Genomic DNA, 27,295 nt, shown 5'->3' with positions numbered 1-27,295 from the left:
AGCCAGGTGATTCCACGTGTACGGCGGGCAAGGGAAATGATAAGCGCACGGGCTTTATTAAAAAGGTTTAAGCTGCTAACATGAGCGTTTGCCTGACTCCCTCGTCAAACGGCGTCAAGCAAATGCCCAGCGTTGACCGAAGCTTTTCCACGTCCATGGAGATATCCGCGGGGCTGGCCACTCCTCGATCGACCTGGAAGAGAAAGAGGGACCGAGAGAAGATCAAGCAAGAAATTCTATGGAAGCGTTTACCGAGCTAGCCGGAACTTGATTGATCAAAGAAGGGTGGTAGCCTTTCACTCGAGCCACGACTTGAGCCATCTCCGCGCGAGAGAGTCTCTCGGGGCCTCCGAGATTGAGCACTAGTTGCATTGCTCCTCCACTTTGCTCTGTGATAAGATTGGAATCCAACAAGGAGATCATTAGAAGGAAGCTTTTGGAGGAAACTCGCTTTCTTTCTTACCGGACAGGGTAATGAGAAGCGCCACCACCTTGACGACGTCTCCGATGAAGATCGGGCACCGGTACTCGTCGTGGAAGAAATCCACAGGCTTTCTCGCAGAGAGGGCCATGTCCATCCACTGGAAACGAGAGAAAGAGCGTGAGAGACTAAGGCGTACGTCTTACGTACCTGGACTGGGAGAGGCTTCTGTACGTGGACGACTGGCTGCGGCCCGTAGATTATACTGCTCCGGAGGATGGCATAATTCCTCCAAGTCGATCGAATCAGAAACTCGGCCTCCACCTTGGACAGGCCGTAGACGTTCACTGGCTTTGTCTCGTCGGTCTCAACGTAGAACTGCTTGATCCCCTCGTACACTGGAGCAAGAACACAAAAGTTTTGGAAAAACTTTGGAGGCCTTTTACCTTGATCCGTGGAGAAGTGAACGAGCAGTGGCGGAGCCCCAGTTTGTAGAGACGCTAGATAGCGAAGTAGCGCGCGAGGGACATTGACCGCCATGGCCTTTTGTGGATTCTCTTCGCAGTCCCGCGGCACGGACATGGCTGCACAGTTTACAACGACTCTCGGCTGAAAGGGCGAGAGAAGGATATCAATATATCGATCGATCCAAAGAAGCGAACTTACATGAACCGAGAGGGCCAGATCTTGGAGCCCTTGTCCCGTCGTGAGATCCACGCGGTATCCAACGCCCAGTTGCTCCGAGAGTGGTGGAGGATGAGAGTTGTACGTGTAAGCGATGTTCTCCGGAGAGTATCTGGCCGCCAGAGCCTTGAGAAGATGGAGCCCCACATAGCCGGAGCCACCGACGACTAGCACCGCCATTCACTCGAGATCACTGATTAAAAATTCCAGCTTTTGATAACCAGCGCTTCCAGATCTGGAGAACCAGATTTCCTTAGTTTACCTTAGTTTACGCTGATTATCATGCAATCTAGCTCGTACAAGCATGCGTCTCTCGACGAGCATCCTGGTACTATAAAGGGAGAAGAAGAAAAAAAAAACACTCCACCAATGCAAAGGAATTCAATTTTACCTCGTCCTGGCAGTGAAAATCGAAGTGAAAGCTTTTCAAGCGAAGCGAATCCATGCACGGGACATACGAAACGCCTTTCTCCATGACCTGGAAAGAAGAAGAAAAATTCTACAGTGATTTTTATTTTCTACAGAGAAGCTTTTACCTCTTGGAAACTCCCTAGCGATGAGCTAGCACGCACAATTGGCGTGGTTCCAGAACCATACGTACTTATTCACAGCGCCCCCTGGCGTTTGCCCTTCCGTCAAAGCCAATAAAACAAGGAAGAGAGAACTTACTTCCTGTAGGTTAGTCACATTGCCCCGAAGGAATGTAGCTCCTCTCAAGCAAGATCTCCAAGCGAAGAACACGGAACCCCCAGCGGCGCCATCGCTGGCCGAGAAATGGGGCAACGTACAAGAGAAACCCTGGCAGCAAATCTGCACATTCACTTGGTTCTATGGTGTAGTGGTTAGCACTCTGGACTTTGAATCCAGCGACCTGGGTTCGAATCCCGGTAGGACCTTTTCTTTCCAGTGGCCAGAGCAAGAGATTTACGATGCCAAGTTCAGACAAGACAATGTAGCCGTCACTGGTTTTACATTTTCGTTTCTTCAGTAGCACGAATTTACGCTTCCGAGTTCACACAAGACGGTGGAGTGATCTCTCGTTTTACTTTTTACTTTTTCGTTTCTTCGGTAGCACTGCTCAAGTAGGCCTCAAGTAGAAAAGCAAAAAAGAGAATCTGAGTCACTGAGCTCGTGCGCTCTTTAGCGTTTATTTCGACGGTTGGATCGTCGAATCTTCTCCCAACGAAAAAAGACCCAACCTGCGAATGTATGAACGCCAGCAGCAGGCACGGGTACGCCGCGCTGGACGGCTGCGATTGCGCCATAATAAAACCGCTCCATCTCTTGGACATTCTGCCTCCACGCCCGGCCGCGATCGAACGCTGCCAAATCGCCTGGCCATTCCATGCCGAGGAAGGCGATGGTGAGCACAGTGGCGCTGGCCATGGCGGCCCTGGCCGCCGAGCTCCTCCTCCTCGCAATCATCGGGCCCCTCCGGATCGACAAGACGTGCGCTCTGGGACGTCACAGCCAGATCGATTCGATTGTCTCGAATCGATCGCTCCACTGCGCCAAAGGCCTCGTGTTTGTCTACGATCTCCCGGAGAAATTCAATGTGGAGCTCGTCCGGAGCTGCGACAGCCTCAATCCATGGAAATCGATGTGCTCTGCGCTCTCCAATTCGGGCCTCGGTCCCCCGCTGGGGAAGATCTCTTCATCCTCTTCCTCCTCCTGGTGGCCCTGGAGCAAGGCATGGCAATTTCTCTTCAGGGATCCCGATCGCTGGCCGGCCAGGAGATCGTGGCACGCCACCGATCAGTTTAGCGGCGAGATCATCTTCCACCGGCGAATGCTGGATCACAGATGCCGGACCCTCGATCCAGACGGCGCCTCCGCGTTCTTCGTGCCCTTCTACGCCGGCCTCGACATCTCCAGGAACCTCTGGGCGAGCGGCAAGAGCTCCAGCGATGTGGATTCGCTGGGCGAGCAGCTCCTCCACTGGCTCCAGCGGCAGCACCCGCATTTCAATCGTAGCGGCGGCGCCGATCACTTCCTGGTGGCCGGGCGGATCAGCTGGGACTTCCGGAGGATGCCCAGCGCCGCGGGCGAGTGGGGCAGCAGCCTCTTCCACCAGATCGAGATGAGAAGCGTCAAGCGCCTGGTGATCGAGCGCAATCCCTGGGACGATTCCGAGCTGGGCGTCCCATACCCAACTAGCTTTCATCCCAGCTCCGACGAGGATCTCGCCCAGTGGGTAGAATTCGTCCAGGGCAGCCCGAGGCCACACCTGGTCGCATTCGCGGGCTCGCCCAGGCCGGGCTACCGCTCGGACTTTAGACAGGTCCTTCTCGGGCAGTGCCGCGCGGCGCAGCGCGGTATTTCTGGGTGCCTTGACTGTACCGCCGATACCGCCGGCTGCACCTCGGACCCCCTGCGCGTCACCAAGCTGTTCTTGAGCTCGGTGTTTTGCCTCCAGCCGCGCGGCGATAGCTTCACGCGCAAGTCTCTCTTCGATTCGCTCATCTCCGGCTGCATTCCAGTTCTCTTCTGGAATCAGAGCGCGTACTGGCAGTACGAATTGTATCTCCCCCGCGATCCGGAGGAGTATTCGGTGTTCATCCCGCACCAGAGCGTCAAGAACGGGACCAATGTCTTGGACGTGCTCCAGGGAGTTTCTCGCGAGAGGATCGGGAGGATGCAGCGGGCGGTACTGCGGATCCTCCCCGGGCTGGTGTATGCGTCGTCTTCGTCCGGGCGTCGCTGGGCGGACGCGTTCGAGGTCGCCGTTGATGGAGTCTTGGGCAGGATCAAGGAGGAAGGGAGCTATAGCTAGAGGGCGCGATCGTAGCCACTGGATCGTGGGGAGATCCAAGGGCGACCTGGAATTCCAGTGTCGCATGTAGAGAATTTGAATGCAAAGGTTTGGGTGTAAGAACGGCTTGCAGGGGGATGATCACGATTGATTTCATGGGTCGTGACAGGGAGAGAAAAGGATGTGTTTGGTTGAGTTTGATTTCTATGTTTTTTAAGATTTTTACTTGATCACAGTACAGACTATGTATGTGGAACCATGTGTGGTCTAGAAATCTTCTCTTGATTATGGTTTTGTTGGCAGCCAGCTCTTGGGAGGGTTGTAGACAACAACAACGACTCATGAGGGGAAATGTACTTGGAAACAGGAGAGACACACCGACATCTCAAGAAAGCTTGAAAAAAATATTAAAGTGTAGATTTTAGGTGTGGGTGTATAGTGCAACAAACTTTGAGCCAAGTATCAATATTTTGGTAGACTTCTATGACCTGTTATATTTTTTCATTTGATTTCAATGAGATTAAAGTAATGTAGTCTCACTTTAGAGTGATGACTATAATATTATTCAGCTGAGAGTTTGAAAGGAACATACAAGAAAACAACATTCAATGAAATATAAGTTTTATTAATGATATTCTACTTTGGTCTTATATGCTATTAGGTGTAGCCTCACTAAAATGAATTAAACATTAGATAAATATGATTATATAAAAAGAGATGGACCAAATTCAATCCTAAATGGATGGTCTATATGCTATATAACCATAATTGAAATAAAAGTCAAAGTAATGGTATAAACATTAATTAAGTATGACGTCTTAATGAATTAATTGAAACTCTATGTGCAACTTTTAAATGTTGGAACTAAACTTGGAAAATATAACTTTAAACTAAAATAAAGGATTTAGATAGTGCACAAAACACTATGCTACATCCTGTTTATAAGTTTACTTATCAAACATCCTCTAATACCACCATTAACTTAAACTCATAAACATTAGTTGAACCTATTTTTGTGTTTTAATCAGCTTCTAAAAGATGAACAAGTCTAACTGCCCATATATAGTATTGGATAAAGAGGAAGATTATGAGTCCAAATTAAAATAAGCTCCCTTCTCAAAAGAAAAAAGAGAGGAATTTTTAGCAATTTATAAGGCAAAAATAAGGAAATAAAAAACCTTTTTGAGCACAAGTAATATTTGTCTAAAATCACCACTAGTTACAATAGTTATTCTACCAAATTTATCAAAAAAAACCTTTAATATCACATATTACAATTTCTACTACATTAAATGCATGTATTGGAACTATATTTATTTCATCTCAAATTAGTAAATTTGTTTTTTCTAATTTCATCAACCTCTTTTGAATTTTCCTTTAAATCAGATATACATGTGTTAGTGACTGGTATAGGTATTTATGAGGATTATTCTTGTTGAATTTTACTTGAGAGTTGATAATGTTTTTTATTGTAAAAATTATACCATCAATTACCTTTTCATATTTCTGATTTCAAATAAAACTATGATTTCATAAATTTCAGCTAACTAATACCTTGCATGAACCTTGGTAGTAAGTTACTAAAATAACAAATCCATTCGATTGCAAATATACTTTTTTCTAATGAGAAAAAGACTTTTATATTAGTGTGAAATGCCTTAATGTCGCAAATATGACTTCACGTATTGAAAGTTATTTGTCAACTAATCCTTTCGAATATTCTTTTCTTACTGCCACAACAATAGGAGATTAGTATTGTTGGACCTATTATCAGCTCCCACTTGAGCTAGTTGAGAAACTAATCAATGACCATGCATTTAAATTAGATAAACATAAGGAAAGAACCTTATGTGTTTCTTACTGAGCATACTTGGCTTAGTTAGAGAAACTTGTGTCATTGGCTTGCACTTGTTAGTATCAATAACCCTTGCGATATTGAGTTTGGTCTTTCAATACTTGCTAAATGATAGCTTACTGTGTCTACTAAACACCCTTGTTATTATGCCTTTTGTGTTAGTCCTAATTACTATTTATGGAAAGTGTCTAAATTTGCTTATTTGGCATATTTACGAAATGTAGAGATTGTGGTGTCCAAATCTGCAATCTAGAAACATTCCATAGGGATAATAAGTAGGTCGGGCATGGCTAACAAACTTGAGGTATAATCTTTATCCTTATTCTACGTCTGGCTTAGGTTTAAGCCCAAGTCCCATACTATGCTAGTTGGTGGTATACCCATGTCCTCGCATTAAGCCACCGACATGCTAAAATAGCACCAGACTCCATTTAGTTCTATTTTGTGTGTTGATCTTAATATTAGGATGTTAGATGCTCTAAAATTGTTCCAAATCACTTCATACTCCTATCCCTTCATTCTTTGGGTTGTATGCTCTAGAGTTGCTCCATGGTTCAGCTCCATCACAACTTGGCTATATGTTTAGGAATTTGACTCCATACCTTCATTCAATGGCTCAAGGCTTTGAAACTTAAGTTTCACACCATTGTCCTTTAGACACATGGTATGTAGCATATAACATGTGGCACATGGAGGGTTTAGGTTTCACTTCATGGTTATCCTATGGTAAATCACTATAGGATAAAAGGTAAAAACCATGTGTGCTACACTTAATTTTTTATTTGTTAAGTTGATAATTTGATAATTTAACAAAAAATACTTCCTATATAGATTATTGATATCCTACATAGTTAGAAAATCATCTCGATAAAGAGGTTTACTAGTTAATTTATTCTTTCCACAATCTGTATATGCTTGATATAAATAAGATTTAATATGAAATCTCTAAGTCACTAAATATTAAATATCTGTTAAAACTATTTGAGAAAGTAATGATTTTTATTCTATCAGATCAAATTGACCATGCCAAGGAATCCTATTCTTATCACAATGCTCTATATAATATTACATAATCTGCATACTATTTGTAAAAAACTTTGACCAAAAAATTGCAAAAGCAACCTCATTTATTGGATCTTTGACCTAGTCTATTTCCAAGTCTAGATTTAGCAAGTGTGGTATTTAGATTCACACAAATACTTCTATAAACAAGTTATTAATTAGATATTATATTATATATAGAAGCTATAGTTTCATTTAATTTAAACTATGAGTGCATGGAATATAAAAATGGATATCAATTAACCCAAAAAGCCTAGTTTATATATAGGAGCAAGTAATCCAAATTGAAACCAATCTAACAACTATCAAATCTGCTTATGTATAGCTATTAATATTTAGTATACGGCATTATAACTGTACATTTGGACTTCATATCATCCCTCATCTCAAAAGGATAAAAGGCAATCAAAGCTCTCTAGTTGATATGCTAGGATCTGGAGGAATATCAAGAGGAAGCACTAATGGAGCTATAAGTGGTATTAATTGTTCTTGATTGTAATACAATTTATCTCTCTCTTCTTAAGCCAATTGAAATAAAAGCAATTGTTTAATAAAAGAGCCTTTAATGGCTAATTTATCTTTATATATCCCTAAGGTTCCAATGGTCAATACAATTTTAGGGGTAAAATTATATTTATTTAGGGTATATTATATTTTAAGTAGCCACTAATCAATGGAAATTGAACACGTATCATTTGCTCTTGTAACACACTCTATCTTTCTCCCTTAAAACCCTTAGTGGCTATTTTATCCCTATATATCCCTTATGATTCTAAGGATCCATGATGACAATATATTCAAATGATCATATATACTATATTAATCCCTTTGTAGGAAGCATTTTAGTTGCTACACATGTATAATTCTGGAGGATCAGTTTATTGAATGTCATGCCAAACTTCATAAACTTGCAGTTCAACTTGTTGCAAAATGTAAACTCATGAGTTTGGACTTCCCGGGAGGTCACCCAACCCAGTACTATTCAAACCCAAGGACGCTTAACTCCAAATATCCCAAGACCCTTAACCGTTTGGAAAAGGGGGTGCACTCTTGTTCATGGGCCCTTTCCCTCTATATTTGAACCCCTATGGATCGTTCTCGAGTCGTTCCCTTTGGTTGCTTACAATCCACCACGCTTCCCTGCAAGTTCACGCCCTCGTGAACGGAAGCTGAGAGCCGCAGCTCTCCCGAGAGCCCCGCTCTCTTGACACCCTACCCCTCGGGTTGAGCCCAGCAGAGCAAACTGGACCAGCCAGATGTCAATCAACATGTGGTGCGATTCCCCTAGCCAACCAATAGAGTCGGACCCGGAGACCGCTCCAATACCAAATGTAAACTCCTGACTTTGGACTTCCCGGGAGGTCACCCAACCCAGTACTATTCAAACCCAAGGACGCTTAACTCCAAATATCCCAAAACCCTTAACCGTTTGGAAAAAGGGGTGCACTCTTGTTCATGGGCCCTTTCCCTCTATATTTGAAGCCCTATGGATTGTTCTCGAGTCGTTCCCTTTGGTTGCTTACACAAAACCTTTCCACTAAGTAAAGAGCTCCTTAGACAAATCACGTACTGTGAGATAGGGAAAATAGATTAAGACTAAGTCATTTATTTTGTACTCCATAGGTGGATAATAATGGGGGTTATAGCATTGTTATTGTCCCACTTGTATACAGCCCAAATGTTCAATAAACTTTGCTCAAACAAGTGCAAAAATGCTAGTTAAATATTAATCCCAAGACCTAGCATCGGTAATTTGTGGCAATTGCAAAAGTAAACTCAACTTTGTTGGCAATATTGGATCATAACGATATAGAAGTTTATATGGTAAAACACCAACATAACTCTATACCTTTATGACATATGCATACTAAAGAGATGGCAAATAACTCTCTCAATTTGAATTCTAAAAGTTCATTTCGTGATCATCCTTTTTGAAGGTTTGAATGAGCCATTCTACCAAACCATTTGTTTGTGGTTTCTTATAAATGCCCACTCATACCATAAATCAAATAAAAGATGACATTGACAACTTCAATGATACTCATAGTGATATAGTATAATCAAAAAGATGATCAATGAAACAGCCAAAATATTACACCTTGCCTAAAAAGTGTTGCATACCATTTATATACTTTGGAGTAGGGAACTTGAGAATAGTCACAAGTTTACCAAAATCAACTTACAAACCTTCATGAGAAATATAGTGGGTATGACCACTCGCTTTTATATATAAACTAAGCTCTTTAGGCTAATTGATATGCATTTTTTGTATACCCTTTCTATTCCATGCACTCATATTAATGGAAGTGAGGGGCACCCTTGATTGTCATTGAGGGTTTGGATTTGGGATTTTGGTATAAATTTAGTTTTTGCATTGTTTAGATCTCCTTTCCTTTTAACTTTTTTCATTTCTTTTCTTTTGCTCTTTCCTTTTCATTCCTCTTCATGGCAAAGCAATAGTCTCCTCCTTCTTTGACTCTATAAATACTGCCATTAATTGAGTTTGGTTGTGCAATTGCAATTGCAATTGCATAGCATCGAGCAATTGCATCAACTGCTGGCATGTGGTATAGCTTCTCCTGCTCTTGGTGCCAATCCCCGTATTTGATTAGAGTTATTTTATGGGAATCTTAGAGATGATGTGTACTATTAGTTCGATCACTTCATAATGATTACCACATATCATTCTTGGGATGATGCTCGAAGTTTACGTGAGTTTCTCACATATCTCCAAAGGACGACACTGAAGTGGTACAATGGTTGAGTGCAGCCACTTGTTAGGATTGGAATGTTCTCCCGAACATCTTTAAATGCATATTCGGACATACAGATGATTATGATGATGCCTTCCAACAATTGCATCATTTTCATAAAAGGCCATTTAAGTTGGTGATACAATTTGGTATTTGTTTCTGAAGCCTCTTGCTTTGTGCGGTGCTAAATATATCAAAATGGATCAAGCTGGGAATGTTATAAATAGCACTTCGTTAAGATCTTGTAAGACTTGTGCATGCACTTGCTCCAACCACCCTTGATGATGCTCTTCACTAGGCACAATGTTATGAGATGTTGCTTTTTCCACTTCTCGTTGCACGTCTTTCAGCTCCACTTCCTATGGGAGATAGTCCTATTCTAATGGAGGTTGACGCTGTTGCTGCTCGAGTTCAAGAATAAGAGTGAGGACATGGTCGTGGCTATAATGTTCGCTCCTGGATGTGTGATGAAGTTGGTCACATTTATCGGCATTGTCAATGTTTTCCGGATTAGCAACGTCCATTTCTTGGGTGGAGACTTTGGCATCAACAATGTCCTTTTGGTGGTGCTCCAGTGAAAGGTCTGGACACCAAGATGCATATGGAAAATGAGGAGTTGCACAAGTAATAGAAGGACCTTATGCGAATAAATCAGTGACCTTTCGGGAGTATAATCAAGGGGTTCACTTGACACTAGTTTATCCAATGTTTAAACAAGAGGTCTTTTATTATTTTCTCTGTGTTGGTTGATACAAGTTTGAGTTTATCTTCTATTGCTCGACCTATTGCCACACGTTACCGTTTACATTTGTGTTGTGCGGTGGAGCTAGTTTTCATTCTTTATGGCAATAGCCATACACATACATGTGCATAGGATGAGGCAAATATAGTTATGCATGTGGGCAATCTTAATCTTGGGTTGTAGTTATTATAAGTGGTGCCGACTTAAGCTTTTGACCTCATGCTTAATATGGATTAGTTGTAGTGCAATTATGCCAAGTGTGACTTTGAGGCTTCTCCCCCTTGTGTCATACTTCTTTATATTTCATTTATTCCTCTTACTTTCATACCTTTTCATTGCTTTGTTTGTACTTTTGCTTCCATTACTTTTATCTCCCCATTACTTCCTCGTATATTTCCATTTTGTTCCACTCTTTCCTTTTATGATCCCTCCAATGGTCTTTATGATGTAGTGGTTGATCGGCTCATGAAGAAGTATGCCGATCTCTTTGAATTTGACCTATCGTTTAGAGTTAAGATTGCCACATATTATCCAATTTCAACCAAGGATGCTCATCCAATCAAGGTTTCTATTCGTTGTCGGTCACTCAAAGAGATTAAGATTTTATATGCAAATGTTAAAGAGATGTTGAAAAAGGGTGTTATTCGAATGTTGTGGAGTCCTTAGGTATGTGAACCTCATTTTGTAAGCCAAGCTCATAATACTCCCCATCATGCTATGGAAGGATAGTTGGAGTCAATTGTAATTTCTCGTTTGTTTGAGTTGGTGGGGTTTAATCTTATGGAAACTTTTCCATGATTGACTGCTGGCAATGAGTATGTTATTATTACTTCTAACTACTTGACTCATTAGGTGGAAGTTGATACTCTTGCTAGTGCCTCTGCAACTGTTGTTGGATACTTCCTCCTCAATCGAGTGGTATTCTAGCATTCTTGTCTAGAGCAGATTCTTTTAGATAATGATCTTACATTTATGGCTAAAGCATTTCATTTTAATTCTACACTTTTGTGACATATGCATATCAAAGAGATATAAAATAACTATCCCAATCCAAATGCTAAAAGTTCACGTACTTCATGATCATCCTTATGAATGTCCAAACAAGTTGTTTCACCAAACTGTCTAATTGTGAATGATAAGCACTCGTGAAAGTGTGGCGTATCCCTAACTAAGACGTAATTATTGGTGTTTTACCATATAAACTTTTATATAGTCATAATCCAATATTACCAATGAAGTTGGGTTTACCTTTGGGATTGCTATGAGCTACAGATGCAGGTCGTGGGTTGCATCAACCTCCATTGAAATATGACCATCTCCTACAGGAAGTGGAGCTGAAGAATGTGTAATGAGAAGTGGAAGAAGTGACGTCTCATAATGTTGTGCCAAGCGAAGGGCATTGTCAAGGGTGGCTGGAGCACATGCATACACAAATTTTACAATATCTTGACAAAGTGCTAGCTACAACATTCCCGGTTTGATTCATTTTTATATATTTGGCACTGCACAAAATAAGAGACTTCAGAAATAAACACCAAATCACTAACTTAGATGGCCTTTGACAAAGATGATGCAATTGTTAGAAGTCATCATCACAATCGTCAACATGTCCGAATATGCGTTTGAAGACATTTGGGAGAATATTTTAATCCTTATAAGTGGCTGCACTTAAACCATTGTACTACTATAGTGCCATCTCTTGAAAACACGTGGGAAACTCATGTAAACATCAAACATCATCCCAAGAATGATATGTGTTCTTCCCACAAAAGAACTCCAGCTGAATGCAAGGATCGACACCAAGAGGAGGAGGAGCTGTACCACTTGTTATAAATACCACCATTAACTGAGTTTAGTTGTGCAATTTCAATTGTATAGCATCAAGCAATTGCACCAACTGTTACTCTAGAGTCAAAAGAGGAGGAGATTATTGCTTTGCCATAAAAAGGAATGAAAAAGAAATAGTAAAAGAAAAGAAATGAAAAAAGTTAGAAGGAAAAGGAAATCTAAACAATGCAAAAGTTAGATTTAAACCAAAATCCTAAATCTAAACATTCCTCATGAACAATTAAAGGTGCCTCTCACCTCCACCAATGTGAGTGCATGGAATATATACAACATATCAATTAGCCTAGAAACTCATAAGAGTGAGTGGTCTAGATTGAAACTAATCTGACGGCTACCAAAATCCCACTATGCTAATATTAGTATACAGCATCATAGCCATACACTTGGACTTTATAATTGTAAATTTAAAAATTATTTAATTGTAAAAACTTATATAGATATACCAAATATCATTGAAAAGGATATATAACTTCATTTGAAATACTAAAATAAAATATTATATGTGAGTTTATAAATACCCAAAATATGGCCTCCATTGTTAAGTAAAAATAAAAATTGAACATGTTTCAAAAGAATAATTATAATTATTTACAATCAACATGACAAGTGAGATTGTATAGCTAAGTATTGTAAGAATTTCTTAAAATTCAGAAAGGAATAATAACTTTATACACGTAATCAGCAAGAAGTTTGTGCTTTTATAGGAAAGACAAGGGTCAGTAGAGCTAGACTGCCAAAGGATCACAATTATGCAAGGTAATGAGAGAAGCAATTAAACAAGTGGTTTTCTAACCGACTATTCTGGGCAGTCACTCTCGACTGCTCTCGTACTGGATTAGATGACTGGCACATTATGTTCTGGACATGGTCTTTCATGCCTGGATTGCTTTGTGCCCCCTGTAAGCAGTCACAGTCGATCCTTTACAAAAGTTCGTGGAATCATAAGAGAGGAAAGCAAATCCTTTACGAAATGACGCACTGGTTTTGCAGATGCACACCGTCGTGATGCCTTTTCTTCTGGAGGGAATTCGTTGATTGGGATCTGGACTTTCTGCAGCCTTTATGTTGGTAATCACCTGCGGTTTATCGTCTACATCCCAACACACTGATACTCGGAAAGCAGGTAGCTCGGCTTTGGCTAGCAGCTGTTGGTGAAACAATGGTGCTGTTCCAAACGGTGAAGTCGGTTTCTTGTGTCCTTTTTGCGACTGACTTGGATCCAAACAAGCAGTGTGTCAACTTGGCTTTGTTGTGTGTTAGAAGCATTGGACACACCCATGTCAAATATCATCAAATATCATGGTCAACAGTGATCCTCAGCAAGGGTAATTCGGTAATTCAGGAAGAAGTTTACTGAAAGAAGACAGACAATACAAGGTGTCTTCTGTTGCCTGTGCAAAAAATATGACTGGCAAACATATGTTGCCAACCAAGTGTTGCCCAAACGCCATACAATTGGGGACATGGACACGCGGCTACGTGTTCTATTCAGAATCAAACATTTTACACAAATGTGCGAGGACAAGAGCGAGAGGGAGAGAGGGAGAGGGAGGGGAAAAAGAAAACGAAGGAGAGAAGCACCACTGACCAAGGTTATTTCCATTTCTGCTCTCTACTGCGCCTTCTTCTCGGGCCCCTTAGTAGCAGCAGTGGCGGACGATTGCTCCTTCTCTTTGTAGTACTCGTCCCTGTCCTGAAAGTAGCGCTCGAAAGCTCTAGGCAAAAACAGGGGGATCAAAAATCCCAGCAGATTGATGGAGTAGTACATTAAGTTGCCGATGGCTAAACTCCGTCCAAACCACACCCACGCAGCTTTCTGGGGATTCATTCCATGCAAAAGAGCAAAGAGTGTCATGCCATCTCTTACAGCAAGAACAGCAAAAAAAAAAAAAAAAGGAAAAAACGATAGAGAACTCCCATACCCGGAAATCATGTTGAGGTGGTATAGTCATCGTCAAGGTGATGTGAATCCACGAAGACAAGGCAATGAGCCGGCGAGCAGTGTAGATGATCGGCAGGAGAGCTCGCACCGGGAGGCTGAAGAGCGCAAGCCCACTGATCAAGTTCTCGCTGAGGATCTGGACCGAGAGCAAAAAGAGGTGTGGGGTGGCGGCTCGCACGGACGCCTGGTCACCCCTTGCAAATCCCCCTAGAACATAGGCCAGCGGCAAGAACAAGCCCATCAGCGTCCCCAAGATCACGTAGAGCTGGAAGAGGCGGTTCCCCTTGAACACCTCGGGCGCGGCGCTCCTGTGCTTGTGGTAGTTTGGGAACACCACCGATCCCAGGAAGAACGCGTACAAGGATGCAAAAACCGGGAATGCAAGATCCAAGAGAGGGACTAACCCGCTGGCCGAGAAGACGATGATGAAGGCCACGAGCTGGAGCTCGATGACGCGGAGCGATCCCATGACCCCGCCCAGCGTGCCCGATTCCTGGACGCGCTCCTTCATATCGCCGTGAGCTCTGCCCTCGGTGGCCATTCTCGACCCCGCCGCTAGCGTGGAGCCCGACATGATCCTCGCGCGCTTGACCGCTTGCTCCGATGGAGGGAGGGAGGGATGGAGGGGATTGTGGATCCCAGAAGCCGCAAAATTCTCTCCCGGGAGCTAGAACAAGGAGAGGAAAAAACAGAGGAGTGATGATTCGCAAACGCTAGCGCTAATCTCGCGGAGAAAAATCGATCGCTGGAGAGATTGGAGCTCTTGTCGCGATGAAAGAGAACCCTAGCAGCATAGGATGCGTCGAGAGAGGTGGAGCATCGCGGCGGTGGAGTATCGCGGTGGTGACACGTTCGAGGCACGTGTCGCTGGAGCAAGCCCTAAAACTTTACTAACATAACACACCCATTTCGCGCGAAAAGTTTAAATTTGAAATTTTGAATTCAAAGTTTAGGGCTTGGAGCGCGAGACCTCTGCTAGTTCTCGGTCCAGACTGAAAAAATAGGCATGTGGTGATGCCCGGCCGCCGCCAGCGCCCTCCCATTCAAGGCCTGCTGCACGGGCGTCACGATCGATCCCATGTCGTAGCTGCTTGGCTTGCTGCTCATCCAGTAGCCGCCACCGCGGCTGCTGAGATCCCCGCCACCGCCACCGCCAACAATCGCGCCTCCCTGATCGTAGGAGCTGGACGAGTGGTTCTTGCCGGGATTGGGCTCCTCGTTCTCGCCCACCGACGGCTTTGGGCTGTCGCTCGAGTAGACCGAGTTGCTCATGAGCGTGCTCGTGGAGGTGGATTGCCCGCCCAGCGCGGCGCCGCCCGAGAAGATGTGGCTGCCGCCCTGGTCGCCGCTGGGGAGCGCGTCCAGGCCGATGAGATTCCTCAGCACCGCATGCTGCATGCTTGGCGACTGCTGGATGATTGGCTGGTGGTGGTGGTAGCTGCCGCTGAGGGGATGGACCACCTCCTGCGCTCCCGATGGATTGTAGAGGAGCTGCCAGTCCTGCTCCGGCTTGGGGATGAGCTGCTGGCCGCCGTGGCTGCTGCTCGATCGGAGCTGGCTAGCACTGGCGCTGCTGCCGCGCACAAGTACCACGTCCTCGTCCGAGGTTCGTATGATCTGCTGCTGCTGGCTCTGATCCACTCCGGAGTCGCTGTCCTTGTACCTCTTGGCGGTCTCGCCCAGGAGCAAGCTCGGGCTCGAGCAGATCTTCTTAAGGTCGTAGCGGCTGATGTCGAAGTTGGTGACCGCGTTGATGCCCCGGAACTTGATCGCGGCGATGTCGTATGCTTCCGCGGCTTCCTCTTGCGTGCCTGGTTGGTTTAAACAAGATCAGACCGAGCGAGGCATTGCATTGCTCTAAACAACTGAGAACTTACTGAAAGTTCCGAGGTAAAGATCTTTGTTGCCGGCTACTCTTCCAATCCGGGCTTGCCAGCGTCCTTGTTGATGGTGTCTGCATGATTTAAAGCTTGTTAGGAATCGCAAAGGAGAAGGATTTACGGCACGCTTACCTCGTCACTCCCCTGTAAATCGATGCTCCTCTAGAAAACCCACTACTTTTCCTGCGAGCACACATTTTTCAGCGAAGAAATCTTGGAGGCAAGCTGGGGAACGACTGAAATACCTTCTAAGGGAAGCCACAAACTCCTGCCGTGTCATGTGTTTCATCTCCTCCAGCTCCTTTTCATAGTCACTTAGCTGATGCCAACCAAAACGTAGTTTACACACGGTCTTGTGAGTTCATGAATAATACAAGAGGAAGGAATCTTACAGGAAAGTTGATGGTGGTCGTAGGTCCCCAATACTTGAGCGCCGCCAGATCATACGCTCGCGCTGCTTTCTCTTCTTTGTCATAACCCCCTGCGCATTCATTCCCGGCAAGAAACATTAAATGAGGAACGAAAAAAAACTTCAAGCACGAACAACAAAGAGTGACACTCACCCAGGTAAACTGCGCATTGATCGATCCAACGAAGTTGCGTCCACCACCACGAATACGGAAAAGCAAAAAAGCAAAAGAGAGAGCGGTCAGCTCGCGGAACTTTGTATCGAATGATCAACAATGAACATACCTTGCCTCCCTTTCCTGGTCTGGCCCTCCTTTCGACAACTATTGTCCCACAGATGTGCCTCGTAACGTCCAGTCCAGCGATGCCTGCTCCATCAAACCCGTGATTAGACTAGCTATGGTTCCTCTATATATCGATCAAAAGTTGTCGATCACGTACCTTGTAACGCCTCGATAGATTGACGTTCTCTGTCCGAAGGTGTCGATGGATTTCCTGGGAGACGGCTCCTTGCCACCGGCCTTGGGCCTCTTCTTGGGCGGCTGGTCGCTGGAAACCGGATCGCTGGGAGTGACAGCGGCAGCAGTGGCGGCGGCCGCACTAGTGACGAGCGCGGAGGTAGTGGAGCAGCAGAGATTCGCTCCAGCAGCGTTGCAAGGACTGTGATGATCGGCAGCCGCGATCTGCGATGGAGCGGCGGCGGCGGTGCTGGACTGCGAGCCGGGGCTCATGGACAGCGTCAAGGACTGCAAATTCGCAAGCGCGCTAAACTCTCCGGTGGCGCCTCCGGTGGCGGTGCTCTTGGCGGTGCCCGGATTGGCGGCGATGGCGGGGGCGATGGCGGCCTTGGTTGCGAGCTGATGATCGCCGCCGGGAGGAGAGGATCCTTGCTGGTGCTGGCGGAGCCAAGTCTTGAGCGCGGATATCCCCAGCATATTCCCGCCATTGCTAGCGTTGCTCGAGCTATGGGGGAGCTGCAGGCTGCAGTCCGAGAAGAGGCTGCTGCTGGCCTCCTGGTGGCTGTGGTGGTGCTGCGCGTGGCCGTGGTGATCCATCTCCTGCCCCGCGACGAGCTGGCTAGAGTGGGAATGAAGCGACGAGATCGTGGAGCAGAGATTGTCGTCCGCCTGCTGCTGGCTGTGCTGCTCGAATTCGCTGTGCCGCGATTGGTGCGAGTGGTGATCGAATCCCCCCTCGCCGGTGGCCTCCGCGAGGCCACCACCGTAGAGGTTGTAATACGGGAGATTGACATTGATCTCCGCGGCGTGATCGTGTTGGTGCCGCGGCGTCGCTGAGAAGGGAGCTCCGGAATGGTGGTGGCCAATCTGGTGGTGGTGCTGCTGCTGCTGGTGGCCGCCTCCGCCGCCACCACCACCGTAGAAGAGATTCGCTACTCCCGGGCTGGTGTTGGAGGAGTCTCGGCTCGAGTACTGGCCGCCGCCGCCACCCAGGGACGAGCCACCGCCCAGGAAGTCCGCCAGCTTGGGAGCTTCGTGCTCGGGCTTTGGGCGGAGGAGATTCTCGTAGTGGTGGTGGATTTGCTGCTGTTGCTGGTGGTGCTGCTGCTGCTGCGCTTGCGCTGGCTCCAAGCCCAGCCGCGAGTAGTCGTAGACTTGGGGATGCATGCTCGCGCTCATTCCTGCATATTTGTGCCATTGATCTGCGAAGAACACCGGGTGAGAAGCCATGGAGGATGGAAACTCGAGGAGGACGAAGAACAATAAGTTGTAATAATTCTACTGCCAGACGCAAACAAAGAAGGGAAAAAGGAAAAGAAAAGAGAGGCAGTGGCAATGCAGATGCCAGGCTTGACCGCGAAGAAGCTTTGCCAGGAGGAAGACGAAGAGTGAGCCAAGAAAAAACAAACAAACCTTGATCGCTACTGGATCTCCGCTGCTCGAACGCTTCCATGATGCAAAGCGAGCCGTCCGTGGCGAGCTGCGGCTGCTGCATCTGGAGCTCGTGATGGTGGTGGTGATGAGGCGACTGATCACTGCTGCCCAGCTGCTGCTGCTGCTGCTGCTGGTAGTCCGCGGCGGCGGCGCTGCTGCCCTGGAGGTGATCACCGCCACCGCCGAGCTTGGCGTCGCCGATGGACGAGGGAGCTTGCTGCTGCTCGAAAGAAGGGAGATGTGGCGAGAGAGAGAAGCCGAGCCAATTACTGTTACTAGCAGAAGACCTCATCGCTCTTCTTTCTCTCTTTCTCGCCCAAAAGAGAGAAGAGTCCTAGATGATCACCAGGAAAGAGAGGTCTCGGAGCCCATTAACTATCGCCCGCCGCCGATCATATCTTCCAGTAGCACTGCTGTTACAGGTGCTCTTTGTTGTCTAGACGGCTCCCTGATCTTCGCGTGCTCGCATTTGAGAGAAGCAACGCACTGGTACCGGTGTGCTCATCATTGATGTTGGATCAACACGAAAACAAGAGACAAGCTTGGGATTTGGATTTGGATCTCTTCCTAAAACCCAAGAAAAAACCACGAAGAAAACTAGAGGAAAGATTTCGAGCAGCCTAGACCATAGCTAAACTAGTAGAGAGGAGCTTTTCAGAGAGTGCTCAGAAGCCAACTCTCTCTCGCAATCTCGCGCGCTAGATTTTGAGAAGAATGTTACGAGACCCAAAGGCGAAGAGGCAGCAGGAACAAGACATGTACATGGGGAAGCAAAACAACACAAGACCACAAACAAGTCGAATGGCGAGAGAGTACTCTCCGGACGAGCGAGATGAGGTGAGGAACGAAGGAAGAGGAAGACGGGAGCGATGGGATTTCTTTTGGCAGCAGTGACAGCTAAGTACAGCGCGCACTCACTCACTCACTCCCTCGTCTCATTACTCGGAGCTCAGCGCTCACGCTCGCGCAACGACGAGAAAGAGAACACTGAAAGACCAGCCAACCACGAAGCGCTTTCCACCGAGCGCCGCCGCCCACAAACACAGAGTTCTATGAGATCCTTTCAGCTTTCCCCAAAAGAAAGAGAGAGCTCTTCTCCTCCTCGTTCTCTCTCTCTCTCTCTCTCTCTCTCTCTCTCGTGCTTATTTACGTGAACCCTTCGCGGTTTAAGAGGAGAAGGGAAGGGATGATTGAGAAAACGATGAGAGAGCGAGATCCTTAATAGGTCACTTACTTTGATCTTGGTGAGATCTTGGTCTCTAAAAGCTCTCGCCTCTCCTGGCCGGGAAGAAGGAGACGCCACTGTTGCGAGCCCAGGAGCGAAGCAACATTGAGCCTTGAACACACAAATCCACACACACTATCTATCTCTCACACAAAACAACACAGCGAGGTATATATATCGCTCTCCCAGGACGATGTCTTTGGTCCGGTCACACGGCTACGCTCTCTCGAGCCCCATACGGACCCCGGCCCTTTTTATCTCCCTCTTTTTCTCCCACACCTTGGCCCCCTTTGCATCGATCCATGCGCGACATTTTTAATCGCGCCCCAAGTTCCATTGCTCCAATGTTGGGGATTGATAGAAAACCTTAGCGAGCTCGAGCTCAAGCTCCAGCTCAAGACCAAGAGAGAAAGAAGCAGAAGAAGAAGATCTAAATCTCAGTGCCTCTTTCTTCTCCCGAGTTTTCTTTGATCCTCTCAAATATAATCATTCGTGATCTACTACATTGACAGATGGATCTAACAAACTCGCCTTGTTGTCATCTTGTTCGCTTGTTTTTAACATCTTTGTCACTGCTGTGTTTGCTAAATATCCCGGGCTTAACTAACACACCTTTAACGTGGCCGTGAGCCCCCTTTAGCTTAACAGCTGCTCAAGCGCCCGCTAACCCCGGTCGCCGGTCAAGAAAGCCATTGCACACCCCATGCACATGTCATAAAATACGAGGTCACTGTCACGGTGCTTCCCCGGCCCCGAGACGACAGGCAGACAGAGAATGCACGACAGGCAGCAGACAGAGCGACATGTGGGCTGGCGTATTAGCACGCTAACAAAAACCACCCTATAAACCCTAAACCCAAGCCCTAACCCCCTCATAGCGATTGAATTCAAAGGAGACGCGGGCTAGTGGATGATGGTCCAAGAAAGCAATTTCCAAAAGCAAACACTCGTCCCCTTTTGCGGCATTCGCCCAAGCAAAAGAGATACCGCCCCCTTCCCTGACAGTCCGATATTTGCTTTGCTCGTCTTCCATGTCTCTCACACACCCATATACCCAAACATACCCCTCTCGTAGTGCGTGCGTGTTTCCTTTTTAGGCAACGTTTCGCGCCGTTCCATCGCGACGGAGGGCCGACCCCGTTGCCACCTTTCCTGAATTGGCAACCCTGTTCAATCAAGCATGACGTGTCAACCCTCCAGGGGCCGTCACGCTCGAAAAGACCGCCACTCCCGTCCACTGGATCCGGGCCCGATTTTGCATTAATACTTTTTACCTGCTGGCAAATACAAAAGGGTAAAAAAGAAATCCCCTGCTCAAAGCAAAATAAAGGAGAAAACAACGTCATTTTTTTTTATATCCCTATGCTTTTACTTAATGAGTGTACCGAGGCTGGCGTCACCCCCGCCTGCTGCACGCCGTGATTGTTGTTCCGTACTCGTACTTTGACTCGCAGCGGGGCATTCACTTTTACTTTTTCTTTCACCCTCCAAACGGTTCCAAGCCAAGAGCCCAGACCACCAGCCAGCGTTGGGTAAAAGAAAAAACAAGCCCGCCACCCTGCCCTCGGTGATTGAGAAAATCTACTGGCCGACCGTACCATAAATGCCGACAAGACCCACCCGGCGGCGACGCCCGCCGGTGCATCCAACGGCCTGTGGCCGCCGCCTTTCGACGCCCCGGATGCGCGCCACGCGTCCGGCGGAGCGTCCGTGGATCCTGGATTTTCCAAACCTTAATGCCACGACGTCGATTGATTTTTTTAAACCTTTGCACAATCCATGTGCATTTGGGCAGCATGTACTATTGTCTATGGCGGTTGCGTCTCGTCCACACTATAGAGAGTCTTGGAGGAGATTGGATTCCACGGCTGCCTAACAAGACAACACGGTAAAATCTGGGTGGTGGTGGAGGTGGTGGTGGTGGTGATTTGATTTGACGGGGTCAAGTAAGTTTTTCTTTGTTTGGTCTTCTGGCATGGAGGGAGGGAAGAAATCTATGGAGGCTTGGCATATAAAACAATTCGCTGTGGCCTGTTGGAGTACAAAAGAAAGATTTGACACAAACACACAGACTCACGGGCAGGAAAGAGAGTGTAAACAAAAGGTCTCTCGTTCCATGGATGGCTTCAAGCGCAAGAAGCGCTGCTACAAGCCCTTGATTTGTCAAGGGTCAAGGCGGCAGGAGGAATAATCTGGGCGAATATGGCACGCCGCGGTGTTACTATAAGGTGGAATCATCACGACATGTGACCCCTACCACGAGTTATTTGATTTAATGTGGACATGCATGAATAGTATATGCTTTGTATACTATTAGCAGCGCTGTTTGACCGGCCAAAGTGCCCTACAAAGTTGACACTTAGGTTCGCGCCACGCCATATAGTAACATCCAAAATCGCCATCAAAAGTTTTGCGTACTTGCAAGTGCCGTATGCAAAGACAATCACAAAATCACCCATCACCACAAATGTGGGTGTTTAAATGGCAGTACATCGCTTGCTTGCTTGCAATTAGCCAAGAGCTAAACTAAATCCAGAGACAACACCCAATTGTGGACAATTTGATCCTCCTGGATGGGTTGAAATCGAAAGGACCAGACACCGATGCAAACCGAAAGGAACGGGGAGAGAGAGCGAGCAAAGAGCTTTCACCACAGTACTTTATAGTCAGCCCGTCCACTCACTCACAGGAAGACCCAGCCATTCGCATTCGCTTGCGCAGCAGGGCTCTCACAGCAGTGGTCGCCCTCGAGCAAGAGAAAGAAACCACACACACACTCACCTCTTATCTCTCTCTCTCTCTCCTCTCTCTCTCTTCAGTTCTCCAGTAGCACTGTGCTCTCGACTGATCGATCAGTGTCACTGCTGCAGCTCCACTGCTGGACACTGCTCCACTGCCGCTGCTGCTCCATTGCACAAAAGGACCAAATCTCCAAAATCTGGCCTTAGATTTGCTCTTGCGTCACAGGAGACCTCCCCTTCCCTATATTTATATATATGTATGCTACTACGCACCCATTAGAGAGCAATGATAACGAAACCGGCCCATTGCCCGTACCGGGTGACGCAATTCGCTTCACTCTCTCGCCCCGTGCGTACGACCTGCACACACTTACTGCTACTGCCATGCTATGGCGCCTCTGAGCGAGAGAGAGAGAGAGAGAGGAGGAGGAGATGTTTTTACGTAGCTTATAACTAGATTAGCGTCCTGGAGGTCCTGGAGGAAAGGATTGTGGATTTGGGTGCTAGGTTTTCTTTTCTCCTTGCCTAAAACTAGTGAATGCAAGAGTGTGTGAGTGACATCACGGGCAGGGTGGCAGCGGCATTTCTATGAGGAGAGGGTTTTAATAATAACAGATAATACGGGAGGGGAAGTCGCAAGCAACGCAAGCAACTTGCCTCGGCGCTTGATGCCTGACGTGAAGCTGAGGTCTCCAGTGCATCCAGATGGTTTCGCAGCGCAATTTGTCAACTTTGGGGGCTTTGTGAGGGCGGGGATGTATGAGCTTGGCGATGGTGGGCCGCCTCTCTCGCTTGGGCTTTTGGATTAAGTTAGAGAGACGCGTGGTTTTGTCAAGGATCAAGGAAGCAAAAGCTCTCGCGTGGAGTTTAGAGCCTTAGAAAATGCGGCAGCTACAAACAATGCTGTGTGTATAAACTAAGTTAGCAAGCAAGCTGTTTGGAACCAAAGTTGCAAAGCCAGGAGGAATGATGGGTGGAGATGAGTAGTATCAGCATCCCTTATATATGCTGGAAATTGCAGGAATATATTGTGCTCCCGCCTTTTGGAATGACAATCCAAACAGTGGTGGAAAAGCAAAGCAGGGATTCCGTGTCTTCGAGTACCTATCATCCATTGGAATATTTGAGGCAGTAAACTACGTTATAACGGATGCGATTCCCTGTACAAGGCATTTGCGCGCGAGAGAAAGAGAGATAGCTTGTCACGCCATTCCCTAAGCTGTGATCTTACATCTGGATCACACCATCCAAGCACAAGGAAAAACACAAACGCATAGATTAAGCTTTGAGCTTGAGAGGGGTGGTCAAGCTCCTTTGAAAGTCTCGAGAGCCCAGGCCAGAGTGACTTAGATTGTGTCGTTGCTTTTGCGACCGGGCAAATTTAGGACAAAAGGACTTTGTGTGCGCGGGCATCAGCGGCACCCACTAGCCCGTGATTGATCTGGAAAAATTTTAACAATGCCCAAGCTCCAAGTTAGCGAGAGACAATGCCAAAATATTTCAAACCTTGGAAAGGAAAACTACGCTTATATTTTTTGTCAACAACAACAACTGGCTGGTCCCGTGGCAGATATTACATAAGGCCCCTCTATTATTTTTCTTCCTTGTCACATTGCCTTAATATTCTAGTTGCATGACAGGGACAGTGTTTCTTCCTTCCAATGCTTTGTCTTGACCACCTGCCAAGCAAGAACCCTAAAACCCACACAACGATTTAATGTTGGGGATCTTCGCTTATTATAACGCGAATGCGAGGCTTTTGTTTGGGACTCGGGCACCTTAACTTTGTGAGCGATCAAGCAGCTAAAATTTCCAAAGATTGGAGCTCGCACGTGAAGTGACGTCCCCGTGACGCTCACTGACGGGTTTTGACTTTTCCTCCCCCGTGGTAAAAGAGCACGCGTCTGGTGTGGAATGGCTGGGTCAAGGGTAAGATTCTCTGGGTTTACTCATTTCATAGACAATATTTTCAGTGTGATGTTGTAACAGAGCACAGAGATTACAATCCTCGCCAACCAACCAGCCAAGCACCGAATTTATCCCCGCGGCATTGGGACAAGGGAAGCTCCCGGAATTTGTAGTTTTCCAGGTTGAGGTAGATGACAAACTTAGGGATCGATCGAGAGGAGGAGCACAGCGCAGTGAATCTCTCCTTTGTGTCAACAAGAAGAACAAACAACACACTGCCATAGATCATAAACAAGCGAATTTGCGGTCTTGGAATCCTCAAAGCTCTCTCATTTTTTTTTTGGTATGATTCCCAGCAGGAGGAATGATCGTCGGTGGAAGTCGAGGCCAAAACCATGCGAGTCCAAAGCTGGCGAGATGTGGGCGTCCACGTGTCGCGGTCTCTGGGCGTTGGATCGTGGGTGGTGGCCGATCATGGCGCACCCACATTCCGTGTGGACCTCTCGTGTCGCGAAGAAAAGAAGATCCAATCCAAACATCCCTGTTGCCGTCTTCTTCTTCCAATCCTTCCACCCTATGGTTGGATAAATTCGATTTGGTCCCTTTGTCGTCGTATGCGTGTATGGAAATGGCCGGAACGCCTTTCAAGATCCAGCTTATAGGGTCTAGAGATCTTCTAGAACAGGGCTCACTCCCTTGCGTCAATCATTACGCTATGACAAAAGCTTTGAGCACTCGAAGAAACCCTAAAATCAAAAACCGCGAGAGGAGGAAGAATGCTGACGTCGGCCTGTGCCCGCGCCCGCCGCACGATTTCAAGTGCAATGAATCCGCCGAATCTAAGGGTCCCCCGATGGGACAAGTGGGCCCCTGCAGCCCTGACGCGTGGCAGCTCCCCCCACGGCCTGCTATGCTGTACGCCACGTGGTACCACCCCAGGGATGGTTTAGTTATAATAATGCGACGAATATACTATAGTTTAGCTGGTAGAAGAATTCCAAGAACACACATGGGGTAGGGTCGCCTTGGCGGAGTTTGGCGCTTAAACAATGGTTTGATCCACCTGATCGCTTTCTTTCGCATCTATGGATCCATCTCCTCGCGCATTTTCAAGCGATTGTGTTGATTTCTCGATCGCCCAAATCTCTCCGGTTTGCGAGATGGAACGAATCATCATTGTCAATCCGGTAGGCTTCACGAGTGACACAAGGTGTTTTAACTAGATTTTCTCGCTCCTTGGATCGGTCAAGGCATTGGATTGACAGCAAGCAAGGGACATCTCTTTCTTTCTCTCGCTCTCACTCACTCACACTCGCTCGTGTAGTACTGGCTTGGATGGATTCTTTTCGTTTCTTTTGTTCCCTTGTCTTCGTGTGATCGCAAGATCACCATGAGCACTGCATGTAACCTTGTTAAGTCACGCCAGAGCTTGTCACATTGAGACAATCAATAACTTCTATACCATTTTTTCTTCGGTTCGAAAGCATAAGACAATTGCAAAATCACTGCTAACTCCATCAGCGATTTGTCGATCTGGTCCTTTAAATTTTTTCCTTCTGGAAAACTTGCATTTTTAAAGGCTGCAAGTGGGATCTCGTTCATAAAGTGGCATGGTTTTTTTTTACTTCCAGAGAGATTCCATGGCTTGTTTTTCTTCTCAGTGGAACGTCCCATCCCAAGAGTATTATAAGCCTTCTCTTACACATTGAGCTTATCACCGGTGAGCTCCTCGCAAACTTGCCACAGCTTTCGAGCGATAGTCTTATCCATGGCCTGGGAGCTCGGCTTTGCAACGCAGCAGTTCTTGAAGTACTGGCCCGTGACAAATTCGACTTCGTCCGAGGTTGCGAGGTGTATCGCCGTTTGAGCACCTTCGAGTGGAGACTGCGGCGAAAGACAAAAAGAAATGCTCGTAAAACACACCAAAGAGAGATCTTTTTCTACTCACTCGAAGACCAATCAGTTTGCGCAAGATGGAACGCACTTTGCCTTCCGAAGTGTCAGCCATGGCTCCAGGAAAAACATGCCTGATGAGCTGCCAAGGATCTCATACGTGATATCTCAAATCGCTTGCAAAGATTTAAAAAAATCGAACCTTGGTGTCCACGATGCCCGGGTGGATAGAGTTACATGTGATTGGAAGGTTGAGAGACTCGCATTGTCGGCTGAGCTCGAGGCTAAAGAGGCAGTTTGCGAGTTTGGATTGGGCGTATGCTAGCCACGGATTGTAAACTGATATGGAGAAGTTTTTAAACAAGTCGATAAGAGCTATAGTACCTCTCTTATTAGAGAAATTCAGATCCTCAAAGTGGAGCTGTCCGATCCTCTCGGCCTCGGAGGCAAGGACCACGACTCTTGACGTTTTCCTGTCAAAAATGTGATTTTGGTTACCTAGAACACTTTAACGAACGCACGTACTGTACCTCAGTTTTGTTGCGCTCGAATGAAGGAGCTCCATAAGTAGGATCGTCAGTAGGAAATGGCCCAAGTGATTGGTCTTGCCAGAAAATTTCTTTCTTTCAGCTTCCTTGGATCGAGAAGTTTGGGCTTACCCCAAACTGCATCTCAAAACCATCTCGCGTGAAGTCCAGTGGACATGCCATGACTCCAGCGTTGTTTATCTGCCAGTATCTCCATATCCAGAGGTTTTACAAAGATCTCCAAACGTACCAGGACGTGTAGAGGATACCCTGCTCGTCTGTACTCGTCTACAAACTTCCGTATGGAATGAAACGACGCAAGATCACATTGCATGGATCTTCAAGTCACGACCGTAAATTCTAACTTCCTAATCTTACAACTCTACCTGATGGACTGATTTCCCGTCAAGGAGATGAGCTCCCTCACAGCGTTACTGCCCGACTCCACATTCCGGCAAGCTGCCCAAGAGCACGAGAGAGTAAAAACTCGAGAAGATCGCGTGGATACTTCAAAAGAACCAAACCAAGTGTTATCGCCATTCCCCTCTTCGCAAGCTCCAATGCCGTGGCTTTGCCAATCCCTGGAGAGAAGAAGCACATTGTCACGCCAAGGAACTCTCGCGAGAAGAAACTCTTCCATCTCACCGCTGTTTCCTCCAGTCACAATGACGTGCTTGGCCATGGCTGGAACCACGAACACCAATCCAACGGCTCATATGCGGCAAAATCATAGCCACTAGAAAGCCCTAAGAGAGAAAATAT

At 46.5% G+C, this 27,295-nt stretch overlaps 4 protein-coding genes and 1 non-coding gene across 7 annotated transcripts; 1 reads left to right on the top strand and 4 right to left on the bottom strand.

The window, feature by feature from the left end:
- Positions 1-33: 33 nt before the first annotated feature.
- On the bottom strand, positions 34-1,895 carry LOC9650208 (dTDP-4-dehydrorhamnose reductase). Of its 3 annotated transcripts, none has more exons than XM_024676780.1 (10): positions 1,775-1,895; positions 1,642-1,722; positions 1,497-1,583; positions 1,368-1,436; positions 1,088-1,298; positions 868-1,030; positions 632-819; positions 464-581; positions 253-389; positions 34-193 (listed from the first exon to the last, which is right to left on the bottom strand). In XM_024676780.1, the coding sequence occupies exons 5-10, from the start codon at positions 1,283-1,285 to the stop codon at positions 68-70; spliced, it is 930 nt and encodes a 309-aa protein (XP_024532548.1). In that variant the 5' UTR covers positions 1,286-1,298; positions 1,368-1,436; positions 1,497-1,583; positions 1,642-1,722; positions 1,775-1,895; the 3' UTR covers positions 34-67. The 3 variants fall into 3 exon arrangements, with proteins under 3 accessions (XP_024532548.1, XP_024532549.1, XP_002971946.1); XM_024676781.1 differs by having other exon boundaries at positions 1,368-1,430; XM_002971900.2 differs by lacking the exon at positions 1,368-1,436 and having other exon boundaries at positions 1,088-1,340.
- Positions 1,896-1,929: 34 nt separating this feature from the next.
- On the top strand, positions 1,930-2,001 carry TRNAQ-UUG. Its single transcript has one exon. It is a non-coding gene; the product is annotated as a tRNA-Gln (tRNA).
- An 11,571-nt stretch (positions 2,002-13,572) lies between these two features.
- On the bottom strand, positions 13,573-14,896 carry LOC9640589. The gene is made up of 2 exons (XM_002971899.2): positions 14,040-14,896; positions 13,573-13,933 (listed from the first exon to the last, which is right to left on the bottom strand). Exons 1-2 carry the CDS (start codon positions 14,631-14,633, stop codon positions 13,730-13,732), a joined length of 798 nt encoding a protein of 265 aa, XP_002971945.1. The 5' UTR covers positions 14,634-14,896; the 3' UTR covers positions 13,573-13,729.
- Positions 14,897-14,966: 70 nt separating this feature from the next.
- On the bottom strand, positions 14,967-19,953 carry LOC9640588. Its single transcript, XM_024676941.1, has 9 exons — positions 18,219-19,953; positions 16,789-18,007; positions 16,633-16,715; positions 16,503-16,511; positions 16,332-16,420; positions 16,185-16,258; positions 16,072-16,122; positions 15,937-16,013; positions 14,967-15,870 (listed from the first exon to the last, which is right to left on the bottom strand). The coding sequence occupies exons 1-9, from the start codon at positions 18,529-18,531 to the stop codon at positions 15,035-15,037; spliced, it is 2,751 nt and encodes a 916-aa protein (XP_024532709.1). The 5' UTR covers positions 18,532-19,953; the 3' UTR covers positions 14,967-15,034.
- Positions 19,954-25,550: 5,597 nt separating this feature from the next.
- LOC9650207 (retinol dehydrogenase 11) lies at positions 25,551-27,291 on the bottom strand. The gene is made up of 10 exons (XM_024676855.1): positions 27,179-27,291; positions 27,058-27,114; positions 26,920-26,992; positions 26,784-26,871; positions 26,666-26,734; positions 26,537-26,610; positions 26,391-26,479; positions 26,209-26,345; positions 26,062-26,148; positions 25,551-25,997 (listed from the first exon to the last, which is right to left on the bottom strand). The coding sequence occupies exons 1-10, from the start codon at positions 27,213-27,215 to the stop codon at positions 25,812-25,814; spliced, it is 897 nt and encodes a 298-aa protein (XP_024532623.1). The 5' UTR covers positions 27,216-27,291; the 3' UTR covers positions 25,551-25,811.
- Between the last annotated feature and the right edge of the window lie 4 nt (positions 27,292-27,295).

Source organism: Selaginella moellendorffii, unplaced genomic scaffold (assembly GCF_000143415.4).
Source record: "Selaginella moellendorffii unplaced genomic scaffold, v1.0 SELMOscaffold_18, whole genome shotgun sequence".
Taxonomy (NCBI): Eukaryota; Viridiplantae; Streptophyta; class Lycopodiopsida; order Selaginellales; family Selaginellaceae; genus Selaginella; species Selaginella moellendorffii.
The sequence above is the reverse complement of the archived record's forward strand: the minus strand, read 5'-3'. Positions and strand labels throughout refer to the sequence as shown.